The 18,358-nt window shown below is 35.5% G+C and overlaps 1 protein-coding gene across 7 annotated transcripts in view; it reads right to left on the bottom strand.

Annotated features, from left to right (window-relative positions):
* Positions 1-18,358, bottom strand: part of Gphn (gephyrin) — a 559,105-nt gene that overhangs the window by 24,469 nt on the left and 516,278 nt on the right. For all 7 annotated transcript variants that reach the window (XM_033766935.1, XM_033766936.1, XM_033766937.1 and 4 more), the window contains one exon: positions 5,332-5,419. In XM_033766935.1, the coding sequence (XP_033622826.1) occupies positions 5,332-5,419 (88 nt within the window). The remainder of the gene's footprint in view (positions 1-5,331; positions 5,420-18,358) is intronic.

Here is an 18,358-nt window from a genome sequence, read left to right as displayed (position 1 = left end):
TGATAAAAGGAGAATGAAGAAAGCAAATAAAGACTTTTTATTATGAAAATAGTTTTTTCTTATAGGTCCATTTAATAAAAGGTCTCTGGGAGTTTTACAAGTCCAGAGGCCAAGCTCTTTTTCTAAAGTGTCAGTTTATTCTAGAATATAAAAGAGCAAAATTGAAGCCAAAAATTTGGAATGATTTTTATCTGTCTTGTGTGTCTGAAAAGAAGCTTAGAAATATATTAAAATTTTATACCCTTGGAGATTAGGGAAGGAGGATCACAAATTTGAGCTCAGTTAGGAAATTTAGTGATTTAGCCAGACCTTGTGTCAAACTAAAAAATGAAAAAAGGGATGGGGAATGTAACTTAATATGCAGGGCCTGGACTGTATCCCTAGTAACCTCCTACCCCATTAGTGCATTCTCTCAGTTTTAATGAGCCTATGTCTTTGGGATTAATACATTCCCTGTAATATGAAAGGTTATTGTTTTCATGTAATCTGAATTTTTGTGCTTTATATTTATTTTGTCTCTGATTATTATTACTATTATTATTTTGTACCAGGGATCGAACTCAGGAACTTATGCTTGTGAGGCAGGCATGGTGCCACTAAGCTAAATACCCAGCCTTTCTCTCTGATTGTTTAAAGAAACAAAACAGCAAAGAATAACAATCTCTTACTTGAAGAATTACTCAAGCATGTTATAAGCATGCTGTTTATAAACATGTTATCTTCTCTATTTTCAAATATTTTATTGTTATTAGAAAAATTAAGTAACCCAGTACTGTTTCTCAGATACATATGAAATTATATTAATCAAATGTTTATCTTTTCTGATAAACTCTTTTGGTTTTGCCTTCTAAATTTAGGAAATATTTTTCAGAAAATCTTTTTTCTTTTCTTTTTTGTGTTTTTTGAGATAAGGTTTTGCTTTGTAGAGCAGGCTAACCCTGAACTCATTATGTAGTCCAGACTGGTCTCAAACTCATGGAGATCCTCCTGCCTCAGTCTCATGAATGTTGGGATTACACATGTATGCTACTGTGCCAAGCCAGAATATCTTTTACATATGAAATTATCTTTGAAATTTTCTAGAAAAATCACATATTTGTCCTCCCTTTTTATAAAAAGGGATGCTAGAAATCATTAGGTTTATTTGATATGCTATAATTTTAAGAGTTTTATGGGAGGAGCTGTGAACCTGAGATGCTCAGTCTAACCTAGGTTAGATTTATGTATGTAAATTTGTATTAATATGACTACCTCAGAATTGTTAGCTCTATGGGCTCAGTCCCTGGAGATGTGACAATGCCCCTGCTATTTTACTCTCAGAGAAGACACTGATAAAACTTTTATGAAACTGGATAGGATGTAGCTCAGTGTTAGAATGCTTGTCTAGTATGCATCAGGTACTGGGTTTGGTCCACAGCACTGCAAAAAGAAAAAAAAAAAACAACCCCACAAACTTGTATGAAATAGTTTGATACTATATTTGATAGAAATTTTACTTATCCAATATTCTGATATTATTAGAATAAATAGCCATTAAGAATTTGTTATCTATAGAAAGCTTATGCCTGAAAGCTATGTTATAAGCACAGTTAATAACTTGTGTCTGGGACAAAGATTCAAAGTGCTAAGGAAAAGAGCTGTAATAGGGACTTTAAACTACTGATATTTTAAAGAATAGCCTCTTGGATACAGGTTTCTGTAGTGATATACCTTAGAAAACTTTTATATGGCACCAGTTCACTGAGTCAATAATTCCAGAACTCTTTAGTTTGGAAGCAGACAGTTTTGTGAAAGCAAATTGCTAACCTGAGATCTAGCATAACAAAAATGAGATAAGGCTGAATAAAATGATAAATAAAACTTGAGTGTGTTTATTTATCTGGGATACTGTTAGTTTCAAATATTTTGCAGCTGCATGGCTCTGTATTCACAAAACAAATTCAAGGGGATTTATATAGTTAAGTAACACTCTTGTATTCAAATCTGGGCAAATTTAATCAGAGTAGACTTTTTGTGGCCAATGATATGTTTATAATTATTTTGGTCATGTCGGAAGTGGAGACACTGTTGGGAAAAATTAGAAGACCTTAAAACGGACAAAGAGATTACTTATATTGTTTAGTATATCCATCTGGGTAACTGATACCTTTCATTGTTTTTGAACAATTTCATAATTTTGTAGGGTGTGGAAAACTTATAGCAATGCATATGATTCTTTAGTTTTCATGGTAAAAAGCAGTTTCAGTACTATTTAACTGAAACTTTCAGTGTTCTGGAAGGATACAAACCTCTTTGAAAAAGATATGTGGGGCAGGATAAGGTAAAGTCGGGAGCAATTTTTAGGGAAGAAACCATGAAACAGTTAATTTCTCCTTGGCATGGAGGTCAATGGTACCTGCAAGCAACAGGGGCCTCTCCTTCCACTCTGCTCAGCAGGCAATAAATATGCTGCTTGAGGTGGCCACACTTTAGGAGAGGCGGCTGTGAAAACACAGAAGGCTGGCTGCCCTGAGGCACCTAGCCACCCCATGATTCCAGAGCTGCTAGCATAGCCCAAACGGAGACCTAAGATACATACATTTTTTATCTTCTTCGTTCAACTTTGGTAATTAATAAGCATCAAGAAATCTGTCCATTTCTTCTGTTTTCCATTTTATTAGAACACACGTTCTCGAAGTAGGTATTGGTGATCCTCTGGATTTCTGCTGGATCTGCATGGATCTCAGCCTTTTCTTTCCTTTCTTTGACAAAGTTGGCTAAGGGTTTATCGATTTTATTTATTCTTTTGAAAAACCAACTTTTTGATTCATCGATTTTTTTTTGTATAATTCTCTTAATCTCCATTGCATTGATTTATGCTCTGATTTTTATAATTTCCTCCCTTGTACGAGCTTTGGGTTTTTCTTGCTCTTCTTTTTCTAGGAGCCTAAGATTCATCATTTAGGTTATTTGCACTTGCTCTGTTTTCCTAGTGTGGGCGTTCACTGCTATGAATTTTCCACAAAGAACTGCTTTCGTTGTCTCCCATAGATTCCTGTATGTTGTACTGGCATTATCATTTATTTGCAAAAACTGACTAATTTCTTCTTTAATTTCCTCTGTGACCCATAAAGACCTAAGATATGATGGAACAACCAAAACACTCTAGATGTTTCCAAGGAGGCTAATGACCAGATGTGTCTTCTTGACCCTTCTGTGTGGCTTAATCACTTCCAGGTTTCTTGGCTTAATGCTTAGAGGAAGTGAGTCTTAGTCATGACTTAAATAAAATTTCCTTACAGTTCTGTAGCACAGGTGCTCCTAGTATGATTTACATGGAATCAAAAAAATTTCTTGTATACCTGAGCTTTTACTCTTAAAGAGTCATGGTTGCATCATAATGCTTCTGGATCTTTCTTATCTGCCTGTCTTTTTAGTGACTGACTTTTAGGTTGAGCTCTTGGGTTGAAGAAGATGTTCTATATTTCATGCTTTTCTTTCTTCCTGTTCCAAAATACACTAAAATTCTTTCTGGGACTGCTTGGCACGCAGGAATTTGCTACATATGTTTACCTCTTTTCCTAGCTCCTCTATTATCTCATTACTACTGCATAAATTAAGAAGGGCAATTATTATCTCCTAGGGAATACTTTGGGATGTCCAGGTCCTAAAATCTCTTTCCTAGTAAATTAAAGGTATATATGAATGTTTTATCACATAGAGACAGTAAAGTAAATAAAACAATTATCTTCAATTATATTGTCCTTGTTTAAATGTAAGCAAAGTCCTAGGATAACTGACATGCTTGTTATCACTAATACTGAAGGTTAGGTTCAGAAGTGTCTTTCCTACCACAACTGAGCCATAACTGCATAAGATTGTGTGTCTTATAAGTTTGTTGTCTCTCTATAAATACTAGAAGAGATAAACATTAGGTCTGTGAAGTAAGTATTATCCTACAACTTATTAGGAACAAAGATAAATTCCATACAAAATAATCTTGGAAATAGCAAGTGTAACACTTAAATAGTCCTGACTTAATAGTGTGTTTTTGTGGTACTGAGTGCAGTATGACAGTAATGTGAACAGACATATTGCAAATGATTTTTTATATCTCTACAGTGCAGACCTTAGCCTCCAGCTTCTGTGGTCTCAGGAGAGGTCTGCAGCAATTTGTTTTACCTGGAGCTAAAGGCTTCTGGGAGACTCTGAGGAGAGACTAGTCCAGGCACCTGTCTGTTACAAGAGTATCTATCCACATACCAATAGTTTTACTCTTGGATAAAGTGTGTCTTGGACTGAGTTTCTTTTTTTCTGTTGATTTGGTAGCTGAAGTGCTATTCTCAAATGCTCTAGATACTGTTCTCAAATACTAAAGATTGTGAGTGGAAAGTAGGCATTCTGCTCAATGTGCTGAATTCTAACATTTGCTCTCAGAGCCTAGAGAGTTTACTGTCTGAACAGGTTATAAATTTAGGCAGCGATCAAGAACTATCACATATACATATGACCTAGCTTAAAATAAACCAAAATTTTAGAAAATATGAATTTCAGCAAAAACTATTATGATAACACTATTATAATTTTGTAGTTTAAGTCATTAATATGGCATAAAATAATATGAGCAAGGGATTACAGGCTGGCAAAACTTATGTGATCTGAAATATTTTTGAACAAAAAACATAAATTGGCTACTATAGTAAAGAATATTTTACTCTAATAACATTAGTCAGGAGATCCAACTATCATTACAGTCATCCGATTTCAGTAATGTATATATAAACTTAATGACACTGAAATATTCACTGGAATTTTTATAGGACTAAGCATATATTATGTGAATATATTAGGTCCTTAAAATCCCTTGTGTGTGTGTGTGTGTGTGTGTATAGAGTTTCAATGATATAACAGAAGGGTAAAAGGAATGCCTAATCCTCTCTTTCTCCCCTACAGGGAAGGAAAGCTATAAGATCTTGGTAATATTGGGAATATGTTGTGGGTGAGACAACTGGCTCTGTGAGGTCACGTTTAAATTTAAGTCAGAGGGAGGATTTTGTAGTTTTACCTTGGGCAAAACTATCACATATAAAGGAATTACAATGCAGTGAAACTGAGAGAAAGCCAAACCAGAAGTCTCCAGAGAAATGGCAAAAACCATTCTGTAATTGGTGGGTTGTCCTCCAGGCTGGTCCTCAGGCACGTTTCCTGATCTCCTTTGTACCATCCTTTTTAAAGACACCAATAATTTGTGGGACCTAATTTGTAGATATCAGATGCCAACCATACTGTCGTTAATCAACCATATGCAAAGATATTAAGTAGATAAATCTTCAAGAACACAGTTTTCCATACCTTTTCTCCCATGGATACACCCCCTGATGTGATGATGACATCAGCACGACTGATTCCTTCATTCAAGGCATTGAGTAAGTCATCAGGGCTGGAAAAAATAAAGACAAAAAAGTTAATATGCAAGGAAAATATTTTAGATATAGTGCTAACTTAAAGCTATTTTATTTGCTGAGTAGGTATGAGTATGAGTGTAGCAATATATTCTGTAGGAAGTGGGAATCAAAAGGCTCCCTTGATGGGTGTGTTGTCCAGCACTCTAGGAAGCTGAGGCAGGAGGATTGCCAGATAAGCCCAGCCTCGGTAATTTAGAGATTCAGTGAGACTGTCAAAAAATAAAAAGGATTGGGAATGTAGCTCATTGTTAAGGTCTTGGGTTAGATCTTCAGTACCAAAAAAGAAATAAAAAGGTCTTTGTGCAACAGGAACATAAGTTTTATTATGGATAAGATCCTCATAAGAACTGAAGTAGTGATCACCAGTGCTTTCACAGGTTTTTTTGTTCTAACAAGGGAGTAGGATGAGGGGAAGCAATGAGATGTTACAGGATGTCTCACTGTTTTGGTTATCCTATTTTTAGAGCTGAAAGTCACATGTCTTCAGAAATTCCAGGCAAATCAGCAGTTGTTCACCTTAGACTGGAAAGACCACATAAGACTCTTTAGGGAGAATGACTTCAGGGAGGTCCTGAGAAATGGGTCAGCTTTTGAGAGGTGGAAAGGAATAAGAAGGGGCTAAGCAAGAGGATCCAGGAACTGTGATTAAGCTTTGGTATTTCTAGATCAGTATAGACAATAGGTTGGCAAGAAGGATGGTACCTGACTGGAAATTAGAAATAGGTAGGATGAGGCATAATTACCAAGGGTTCTCAAGTTTAAGAATAGGAAGTACATTTAACCAGAAATAAGAGAGGATCTCTAGAAATATGAAGAGTAAGTAAGGTTTTCCTTTAGAAAAAAGTACAGAAAAAAAAAAGACAAGAAAGGCATAGATTCTATGAACTATTTTGAGAGGAAGACAGGATGATAATTAGGGATTAAAACTAGGCACATTCCAGACTGGCAGATAAAAAGGCAAGTATATCAATGTATCAGGCCTTTTATTTTTCCTTTTTGTAATACCGAAAACTGATCCCAGGGCCTTTGCAACTAAGCCCATTTTTGTATTTTTTATTTTGAGACAGGGTATTGTTAAATCACTTAAGTTATTTAGGCTAGGCTCAAACTTTTGATATACCTGCCTCGGACTCTCACAGTGCTGGGATTACAGGCATGGCCACCACATTAGCATGTCAGGCCTTTGATGGCATTTATCAAAGCCCTGGGGAGGAAAAACAGAAATCAAGAGCCCCATCCTCTGGATTTTAAAAGGATTGAAAAAGCCTATCTTGGGATTGGTCAAATCAAAATATGACAAACATCAGAATTTAAGGAGGGACAGGATGGCAGGGCATAGGTGAAAGGAACTATTAAGTCACTACTTTAATCCATACAAAGTTACTGGGCTATCTGCATTTAATTTTTCCCTTCAACTGATGGGATTGTAGAAAAGGTACTTTTCAGGAGTATATATCCAACCCACACTCTTACTTTCTGAGAACTGCCATATATGGAGGAGAGAGTTGTTTCTCTTTATACTCTGACTCTTTATTTCCCTCTCTCTTATGGACATCATCTGGAAAGGGAATGATCACAGTTTTTAATTTTCTAGCTTCTGCTTTTAGTCTTTCTTTAGGCTCAGCCTGCATTCTCGCTCTATGATTTTGTAAGATATCACTGTATCCTCCCATAACTCTCAATCTCTCCTTTGCTTAAACTAGCTTTGGCAAGTTTCAGGTGATTTCTCGATGAGATAGCATGTTCTCTCAAACCTCTCATGTAAAGTTGAATGTCCTTCACCCTAATGTACTACTTGATGTATTTAATGAGAGAAAGAAGAACAGTGACAGACTCCAGGTGGCAAGAATTGTAAGTAGAATATCATCCCACTTTTTAAATCCAGGCATGAAAGAGGTATCAGACATACTATCTTCCCAGGCTCTATAAGAGATAGATATATGCCATCTGGGAGTGGCATAGCACAGAGATTGAGTGTGTGAACTCTAGAGGAAGGCTGCCTGTGCTTAAATTCTGTTATCACTACTCACTATTGTAAAGCTTTGGAAAAACTGACTAATTCTCTCTTTGCCTCAGATTTTCACCTTTAAAGTAATAATAGAATTGTTATGAGGATTAATGGCATAATGCTTACAGAACAGTTGAAATAGTACCTGGAACAAACCAAGTTTAAGAAAGGTTAGTTGTTTTCATTAGTATTGCTGCTGTACTGGGAGAAATTAAGCACATAAACAAATCCAACAATCTGGTACAGTAGAACTTAAGCATACTTGGCAGTGTTGATTCTGGAGACTATCCATGACTAACACTGATGGAAATCTTGGGTCGGGACTTAATACATTCACAGAGGTACCCGTGAAAGGTCAAAATGGCAAGACAGTATAACTGAGAGGTTAAAATGGATCTTTAAAGACTAGGATTTTTGTTTTTAAGATAAACTGTTTCTCTATGCTTCCTCATGGCTGAGAATGTGAATTGCTATCCTCCAGGACTAATACTAAGGAGAATTCAATATTTCTTGTCCTCTGGACCAAAGCTTGGCTAAATCTGTGTTCAGATATTTCCTGGCCTTTTGTTTTATCTCTTCCTATAAATTGGAGTTCTTTTATTTGTAGGGGGGTGGAGTAGCTGCCCTCCCAGCTTGATCAAGTTTCAAGGAAACTAATTTTTTCCATTTTCATGGATTCTTCTCATACTTCTAGTTGTGGACATGCAAATCCAGAAACCCAGATTTGGGCCTGACCAAGCCCCAGCCAGTAAAAGTATACCATTTCCAGCTTAAATTCTTTCATTTACTTTTAGATTCTCTTACAGAATCTGGATAAAATTTCCTTTTCTTGGAGTACTGGTCTGTGTACTGGGTTTTTTCCAGTTCTGGGAAGCAACCTCCCAAGAAGGAACAAAAATAAAAGTTTGAAAACAGGCTTGTATGAGGTTCAGCCTGACAACATGACTTTCGAGTCATACAGTTCATTGCTTACAGAGCCACAAAGTACCCAGATTTTCAATGAAGGCAGAATCTGTGTGTAAAGTACGAAATTTTAAAAAATGCCTGACATGGATTTCAAAGTTAAGCTGGTTAGGCAAGCATCTAAGAGGCACTATATTGAATAACGAGTATATTTAAAGTGTCTTTGAACTAAGTATTTTGAGAAGATTTCTCATTAATCCTTTTTATTTTGCTTTAGGGAAAAATTATTCTGTTATACTTTGTAAAATTTATGTGATGATTTCCTAATGGGCTCCTTGCCTTGCTGTATCATACTGTCATTAAGCTCAGACAAATGGATGACCCAAGGAAAATATCATAAACATAGCACCATGTAGAATATGGTTCAGATGAATGGATAAGAAGTATTATCAACAAAATTCAATTCTAATTTCAACAGTCTTATAATACATAACATGTCACCTCTATGGGATATTGTAGAACCATTAGACACAAAGCAGCAATGCCACGCACACAATTATGGTTCTAATCTTTGTAGGCAGATTAAGTCTTGGCTAGCTGCTGATGAACTAGCAAATAATTATACTTTTTAGTATTTTTTTTTTTTACTCATTGTTTTCATATCTGGGAACTTTTTCCTATTTTGTAAATCTATTGAGTCATCAAATATCTACATGAAATTTTGTAATTTGCAAAAATAACAGCACCTTAGCAAGACTATGTCTCAAAATAAAAAGTAAACAAAAAGGCTGATGATGTAGCTCAGTGTGAAGGCCTTGGGTTAAATCTGTAGTACCACAACCACTAGGGGGGAAAAAAAACAACCGGAAAAGAAGACAATAATGTTAGTATCCCAAGAGAACAATATTTTTCACATTTATATGTTAATATAGGCAGGACAAGAGGACACTGCAGTTCACAGAGGCAGGAACAGGTTCAAAGTGTTTTTCAAGACAATTTGTAGAAGACAATTCATCACACATAATATACCCTCAGATAAGTTTTTAAATCATTATTTATCTAAATATATAAATGAGATCTGTGTTTGCCAAGTAGTGATACAAAAAAATTGTACCTTTAACATTTAACATATTTTTTTTCCCATTTCCACTAGAGGGGCTATTGGATCAAACAGATTTAAGTTTTCTAGGTAAATACTAGTGGTTTGTTTCCCTTTTCTCAAATAACAAATATTATAGTATCATTTGAATTGTTCATTAACATGTACAGTTTAAATTAAATCTGGATGGTAATTAACAACTTCTTTAAAGATAGTTCTAATATTAGTATTAATCTTGATTTACTTGACTTTTACTCATTCTCCTTTTTTATTATTTACCTCTTTTTTTCCTTAATTTTAAAATTTTTGTTAGCTCACATTTGCAGTACACAATGATTACATTCATTGTGGGGAACTGGTACTGTATATAACACATCTCAATTCTTCTCCCTCCCTTCTCCATCCTCATTTTCATTTGAATTCTTAAATACCTGCCCACTGTTCTCTTAGAGTACTACTTTACACAAAAACATTCTACAAGTGTTACCTAGGAGTGTAAGAACTAGGTGACAGAGGATACAGCCATTAACTGAAGGCTTGAGTGTCACAAAGTTGAGAATCTAGTTTTATCTCTTTTACTAACTACCTAGATGAAACTGAAAAACTAACTTTTTAAGGGGTTGCCAAATGAGGACATTTGGGTGAGGACCTTTCCATCAACAACATTCACTGATCCTAAGTACTTGAGGCTGGTGGGGATACAGTTCAAGTGCATACATAGTGCTTCCAAGTTGACTCAGAAGTCTACTTAAAATATCAAATTGCCCTCTCTCTAAAGTTGGGGGGAAAAAAAAGAAAGCAAAGTCCTTCTGCGGGTTGAATTGCACTTTTGGGCCAGGGATTTACCTCAGTGGTTCTGCCGCCTACCTCCCAAGCACAAGGGCCCGAGTTTGACCCCTGGTACCAAAAAAAAAAAAAAAAAAAAAAAAAAAAAAAAAAAAAAAGTTGGGGAAATCCAGCCTTTATAACTAAACAGTCCAGGAAGCAAAGAGGACTTTTTGAGATACTTTGGCATAGCTTGCCACTGGTGCTTTGCCAAGCCAGGAGTTGAGGCTTTTATGTCTTTTACTATTTGTAAACTTTTCTACAACTCCATGCCCGTCAGGTCCAAAGTATGCTAGGTAACTTCTTGAGTTTGAAGGGTGAAAAGCACCCTCAGTAAGTAAAGGAAAACACTAGAAACTGGAGGACAGAAGAATAAGTACAATATTTAGGATTGGTCCTAGTGAAATAAAAGTACTAGAGTAAGTTTTTGTTTATATTTTGAGAGGGGGCTTGCTTTAACAACAACAGCAGCATGAACAACACGTAAATTACTAATGGATATTTAATTATAATATTAAAATGGCATTCTAAAACAAAAAACCCCATGATTTTCAAATTTTAAAATGTAGTAGATAGATAAAGGTGAGTATAACCCTGTTGAAAACTCAATTAGCTTCCTAGAAGATTAAGTGTTAGAAATATCTTCTATGAATGAACAAAAAGCAAATAATAAGAAATTTGGGGGACAGAACAAGAGACTGATAAAAAATCCAATAGGAATTAAATAAGAAGAAAAAAGAATAGATAGTGCTGGGCATGGTGGCACACACCTGTAATCCCAGCACTTGGGAGGCTGAGGCAGGAGGATCGCTGTGAGTTTAAGAGCAGCCTGGGTTACATAATGAGTTCCAGGTCAGTCTCAACTGCATAGTGAAACCCTATCTCAGAAAACCAAAAAAAAAAAGAGAAAAAGAAAAAAGAATAGCTAGAAGGGGAAAATAGAGGAAAATTTCTTTTACTTGGAAAGTGTTGGGCTTGAAGATTAAAAACATTTATTGAGTCTGGGCAAGATTGATGAAAAACATAAAACTAATCAAGTTCTGGTAAAATTTGGTATTTGCAAGGACAATTTCAAAATCTTACATGATACCAGACAGAAAGATTGGTTACTGATTGGTTGGGTTTGGACTTTTTACTTATAGTACTCCGAACTTGAAAACTAATTTTCTTTGTTATTGAGATTTAAACCCAGGATATCTCATATGCTCAGTAAGCACTCTTACCACTAAGCTATATCCCTAGTCTTTTTAAATTTACTTTGAGATAGGGTCTCCCTAAGTTGTCCAGACTGGCCTCAAACTTGTGATCCTCCTTTTTCAGCATCCTGAGCAGCTGGGATCACAGGCTATGCCACCACATCCTGCAGAAAACAGTAAATACATTACTGATATATTAACATAAATATAACTGACAGAAAATGTATATGAAATCTAAATCCTCACTAGTGAGAATGGAAGAATATTTGTGAAAATGAAAACAAAAAAAATCATTGAGTAATGTTTTTTTGTTTGTTTGTTTGTTTGTTTGTTTGTTTTTTTGGTACTGGGGATTGAACTCAAGTCCTTGTGTTTGTGAGATAGGCAGTGGAACCACTGAGCTAAATCCCTGGACCTGAGTAATGTTCTTAAAAAGTGACTATAAATGAAAAAGGGAATCAGAATAGAGACTTCCAGATAGGGAAAGATAGAAAAAAATAATAGTAAAATATACATGCATACATGTTCATTTATTTAAAAAATAGCTAACTCTAGGTGGGTAATAATTGAATACATCAGGGAGTTATAATTATGTAATACATATGAATTCTTGAAGTGGCAGAGATTTAATTAAAATAAGTAGGTTTAATAAACATTTTAAAGAATTTAATTAAAATATTTTTAAGCATCCCAATAATGAATGTAACTGTACTGTATACCTAAAACGTACCAATAAACTCAATGAGGAAAAAAATATTTTAAAGCACTATCTAAAGTTGAAAGGTTAGGTGAGGGAGAGGGAGGGAATAAAAGCATTCTAAGGTTCTCATCTTATTGGTGCAGGAGGTTACTTTGGAGAAACACCTTGTAGGAAGGATATACTTTTTTTTCTATAACTGAGTTTATTGGTACATTTTAGGTATACAATACAATTACATTCATCATTGGGATCTTGTACCTTTACATGACAGGTCTTGGTTCTCCTTTTTTCCCCTTATCCCTGCCCTCCCTTCACCCCCTCCTCCCTTTCCTATTTACAAATACTTTATTTCCATTTTCTCATATTTTTTTTCTTTTCCCTTATTACTTTTCCCCTACCCGAAGGATATACTTAGCACTTTCTTTCTATATAATAGTGAATAAATATATATCTGATTTTGATTTCTTTTTATACTGGGAATCAAACTCAGGGCCTTGTGCTTGCCAGGCAGGCACTGTGCCACTGTACTACATTCCCAGCTGCTATCTGATTTTGAATATTACTAACTGTAAGGGAAAATATGAAGGGAATTGAAAGGTATAGCATAACTGCCAAAATAAGGGGATAAGAGAGAAATAGTCACAGGATCTAAACAACAACAGAAAAAGGAAAAAGAAGAAATAACACAGTTGTACAAATAGTAATAAAAAGTAAGAAGGAAGCAAAAAAAAAAATCACAGGCATCATTTACAAAAAACCTCCTGGTAACTCCAGATGAGAGTTACAGTAACTTAAAGCAGATATAAGATTAAGCTTTCTGTTTTAAGCTCAAATCCCATTTTATGTTACTTGTAAGGGACAAAAACAGATGAAAGACTGAAAACAGAAGGTAGGGCAAAAAGTAGCCAGGCAAATGTAATACACAAAAAAGCAGGAGTGGCAATGTTAATGTCAAAATGGGATTTAAAGTTAAAAGAACAAAAAAAGGAGAAAGGCAACAAATTGTGATAAAAGGCACATTTGTAAAGATGATACAGAAATACATAACTATCTCATAAGACATGGCTTCATTTTATCTAGGCTTGATGATTTTCTTCAAAATCCTTGGACATTGCAGGCACTCAGTGCTTAAAGAATCTGATTTCAAATCAATCTCTTCACTGTAGCTTTGGGAATAAATAGTGTTCAGTTATTATAATTGTAATAGGAAATAATAATGTCTGAGAATGGAAGAGAAGATACTATTTAACTTGTAGTTTTATCTTTATTAAGTTTATTGGTACATTTTAGGTATACAATATAATTACATTTATCACTGGGATCATGTACCTTTACATGTTATCTTGGTTCTATTTTCCTCCCTTCCCTGCCTTCCCTTCAACCCCTCCCCTCTCCCTATTTACAAAGACTTTGTTTTCATGTTTTTCCTTTTACATATTGTTTCTTTTCCCTTTTTCCCTTTTCCCTACCCCTCCCACTTCCTCCACTGTTTTAGACCTTTTCTTCCTATTACACAATATCAATTACACATTTTGATCCTTATTAACACTTTCAGTTTTTCACACCAGAAAAACTACTTGGTATTTACACATGTGTGACTTATTAACTTCACTTAAGAGTATGGCCTCAATGTGCATCCACTTAGCTATAAATACCTATAGTTTCTCATTCTTTATGGTGGAGTAGTGCTCCATTTTACCCAAAAAATATCTATTTTATCCATTCTCCAGTTTATGAAATTGGGCTGTTTCCACAAATAAGTACTTTTTTTGGGAGAAGAACTAAGGTGAAACAGGACCATGCATTCAAATAGTGAAAGGCCATCACATAGAAGAGGGAGTTAACATATTTAGTGTTGGTTCAATGAGCAGAATTAGAAAGAACTAATAGATCACGATGAAGTAATATCTTTCTCACTAAAATAACTAAAACAAATACTGGAGGGCTAGCAGAAAGATATTTTTTTAATCCTCCACTGAGTGAAAGGCTGGATGAGCTAATATCAAAAGTTACTTAGAATTCTAAGATATTGTGAGTCTATGGAAATATTGAAAGTTTCATAAATAATGATGATTTTTTCTTCACATATAGACTGCAGTACAACAGGAGAAACTGATTTGAGTATTGCATTATGATATTATTTTGTAGATCATACTCTTCTTCCTCTCACTTTTTGAATATCAGGAACATCTATTTGAATTACATGAAAAAATACCAGTATATTTTCTTCCTAAAGCCAAGACATTCATCTGTAACTTGGGAGATGAATACCAAAATAGTCACACTTTTCCCTAGCTTCATCACATAACAGAAAAGCACAAGCTTAATCCACAGAAAAAGAGAAAGGCCAAGAATATGACAAAATAAATCTATCAGAGAATGAATGTGGCTTTCTCAAAAGTATTATAGATAAATCAGTTTCTGTGAAGGAAGAATGTGCTATCTAGAGGTAACCATGCTTTCACTCTGCAAATAAGCAAATCTGATTACACAGGGGGTTATTTTATTAAGACTCTGGTTTTAAAATTTGCATCTGCCTTAAACTACTATAATCTTGATTCTGGCATAAAATTCTGCTTTACTATGAAGTCTGCTGCAAAATTTAAATCCAAGACAGAGCTTTACCCAAGTTTAGGATTTATAAATTTCACACAGAATATTCAAAATGCAAATACATTTTTATTTTAAAATATTTAATATAAACACACAGATGGACAACAGCTGCTAATTAGTTTTCTGTTTCATCTGTTATACCAACTACAAGCTGTATAATTTTAAGATGAGTGAATATGACAATTGGGTCATGAGAAAAAGTTTTAGGATTTGTAGATTAAGGAACAGTGGCTGTTAATCTTAGCAAGGTGACAAAAAATAGTATGGGACATACATTAATTTCTTTTAGTTCAAGTGCAAATTCCTCAACTACAAATATATTTTGGGGGTGTTTGTTTCATGTATGGAATAAAACTACATATTACGCAGCCATCATTTTTCCCTTCTTTAGTTACTAGGTTTTTCTGGCACTACAGAGTCATGAAAAGAAGCACAATGCAAGTCTGTAAATGAGCAAGCTCGTATATGCTACACTTGAAATAAATTAAGAAAATGAGTGAAATAAACAATTTTAATGTCATTACTGAATTCAAATATTTTAAAAATACATTAAAGATAGATAAATTGTGAGACAGAATGATCAGAATTGTGTCGGGATAGTTAGGAAAGGCTTTCTGGGAGATAATACGTTTTATGAGGTGATGAAGTTTTTATTAGAAGAAATAGAAACATCAACTGTAATGTTCTTAAGGATTAATGAAGGCAACTGTAATAGTCACCATAAGTATCTCATTAAAAGTGAAAGAATATTTTGTTAAGCATATGCTGTTAAAGTGGGAAGAATATTCTTTGTTAATTAATAGATAATGAGAGAGCTTGGCTGACAAATGATCAGAAAATAAATCTATTATACTGACTGAGGAACTAAAACTGCATTTTGAATAGGAAAGGTTTATTTAATAAGAAAAGCAGGCAGTTGATATAGAAGACAAGAACCAACTAAATTCAAATCCAAACTCTCTTTGATAATTAGAAAATTCCTATCTTAAGAATATTAGGTAAGCACTAAGAAGTCAGGACACTTTTGATTCACAAATTGGAAGCTGTAAGGCATTGGGTTTTGCCCAAGTAATCACTGTACTGTTAAATCTGTCTTGATAATTCCTGCTTAGCATGCCAGTTTTATAAGGATCCAATTTGCTATCTCAGTACTTGTTAATCTTCTCCTTCGTGCTTTAATGTGAAGAGGCAGCTTCACAAATTGGCAGCATTAGGAACAAGCATTTCAAATCCAAAAAAACCAGTCTATGAACGATCCAAGCAAGCCCAGTATGTTTTGAGTGGTTTCCGTGATGAGCAGGTTTCTGTGATGGCAGTTTTCCAGAAGAGGGAACCCTTTTCCTAACTATGGGAATTTCCCAGTCTTTTAGTTCTTTGGGAAGATACATTACTGAGCTGTGTTAAAGCTGATGAGAAATACAAACAGTTCAATAGTTAAAATCACCTGTAGGAATGACATAAACTCAATTAATATTGACTTTCACTTTAAAAATTTCTCTAAGTGGATTCTGTGTATTTGGACATGACTGCTGCTTGCCAAATTCAAGAGATAAATGTATGAGATCATCTATTTAAGTTTGAAAGAGCAATTCTTCAATTTTTAAAATACAGAGCTCCTAAATCCATTTGGAGTTTTCCATTCTTCTCTTCCCCAAGATCCTTTTCTTTATAAGTAAAAATGAATTACCCTGAATAGGAAATAATACCAGAGATAAAATATGAAATATTGTATATCCCAACATGTTAGATGTCTGATATACTGAGCTTGTGTTTTCTAAAAATCAAAGAAACAACAGAGGTTGAAAGTAGGAAGATATATATTGATAGGATAGCTCCTGAGAAGCAGGAGGGCTCCTGACTGGTCAGCCAGGGACCTGACTCTATAGGGAAGTTTTACAGAGCTAAATCCATGTGGGTACAACGTGGGCCACAGCTATGATTCACCAATAAGGTTACAAGTATAGTTGTTTATGTAATAGTGGTCCATTTGGGAAACAAGTCATTTGACAAGTGTGGATGGAAAGAACAAAGACTTTAAGCTCAGCAGCAGACCGGTAAGAGGCAGAGAGGAGTGGGCACCAGCAGCCCCCAACCCCCCCCACCTCTGGCTTCCTAGTTGTGTTAGTACCTGGATTCATACCACAGAAGCACAGGGTGGTCAGAAAGCCATTGTCCTGAGCTCTAGCCTCGATTTTTATTTAATTCACAGTTAAAGGTGATAGATTAATAACTACCACAAATTGTCATTTTCTAAGCTGTGCTTGATGCTTTTTGTGTTGCTGATTGTATTACCTGGGCTAAGATGTGATTGATCTAATCAGTTGTCCTTCCTAGTATAATGAAAAAGAGATTGCCTCAGCGTCATCAGAGACTCAAAACCTAAAAACAAGCTATACCAGGAAGACTGAAGTATTAACCCAGGTATCAAACAAAGGTCAGTACCAATAACAAAAACAGAAATGGGAAGACGTTCAAACAAGGCTCAAGCACAAACACAGACTTCCAGCTTACCAAAGGCAAATTTTGGGAGAAATGAGGTGGAAAAATCTGATAATCAGCCACCTGGACACCCTGAACTGATAGCACAGGAAGTCACAAAACTGATGAATGAGGTTCTAGAAAAATTCAAAACAGAAATAATTTCCCAGATAACTACAGAGACGGTGAGTAGAATGAATGACATGATTAGAGATTCTAGAACAGAAACAGATTTAAAAAAAGTGAGCTCAGGACCATGATAGAAGCCATGAATGCCCAGCAAAGGAAAGAAATGGAAACCATGAATGCCCAATATAGGAATGAAATGGAATCCACAAAACAGATTCAAACAGATATCGAGGAGATTAAAAACTCTACTGAAAGTTTAAATAACAGACTGAGTCAATCTGAAGACAGGATATCTGATATAGAAGACAGGATGGAGATCAATGACCATGAAAAGGAAGATCTTTTAAAAATAGCAAGGGAACATGAGAAATCAATCCAACAGCTCCCAGACGATACAAAGAAGAATCATATAAGACTGATAGGAATCCATGAAAAAAGTAGGAGAAAGTACAAATGACATAAAAAAACTGTTCACAGAATTAACAACAGAAAACTTCCCAAACAGAGCAAAAGAATTTGATGTCACGCGCCATTATTTCCGGGTTCTTCATGCCCTGCATGAATTCCGGATGTGAGTCCGCCGGTGACGGTGGTTCACGCCTGCGCAGATGAGGCGCTTGGTTCGTCAGAATGACGCAGGCCGGCATTGACCAATAGAAATGGGCTACGTCACCCGGGAGGCTATAAAAGGCAGGCTCGCATCCGGCTCGGGGTCTTTCCGCCATCTTGAAGAATGTAGAAGAAACTCCAATAAAGCGTGCTTCAGAAGAATCCTGAGTGTTGCGTGCTCCTTGCTGGCGAGGTGCGCGGGACAAGTGGTGCCGAAACCCGGGAAGCGACGACCATCATCGCCGGCATCAGCGGAGACCCCTGACTTCAGGAGGATTCAGAACTGAGACGCAGGAGGGGAGGATCCACCAACTTTCCGAGAGGTACGCTGTCTGGTGTGGGCGGGTGTTTTAA

This window comes from Fukomys damarensis, unplaced genomic scaffold (assembly GCF_012274545.1).
Source record: "Fukomys damarensis isolate Sample0158 unplaced genomic scaffold, DMR_v1.0_HiC HiC_scaffold_21, whole genome shotgun sequence".
Lineage (NCBI taxonomy): Eukaryota > Metazoa > Chordata > Mammalia > Rodentia > Bathyergidae > Fukomys > Fukomys damarensis.
The sequence above is the reverse complement of the archived record's forward strand: the minus strand, read 5'-3'. Positions and strand labels throughout refer to the sequence as shown.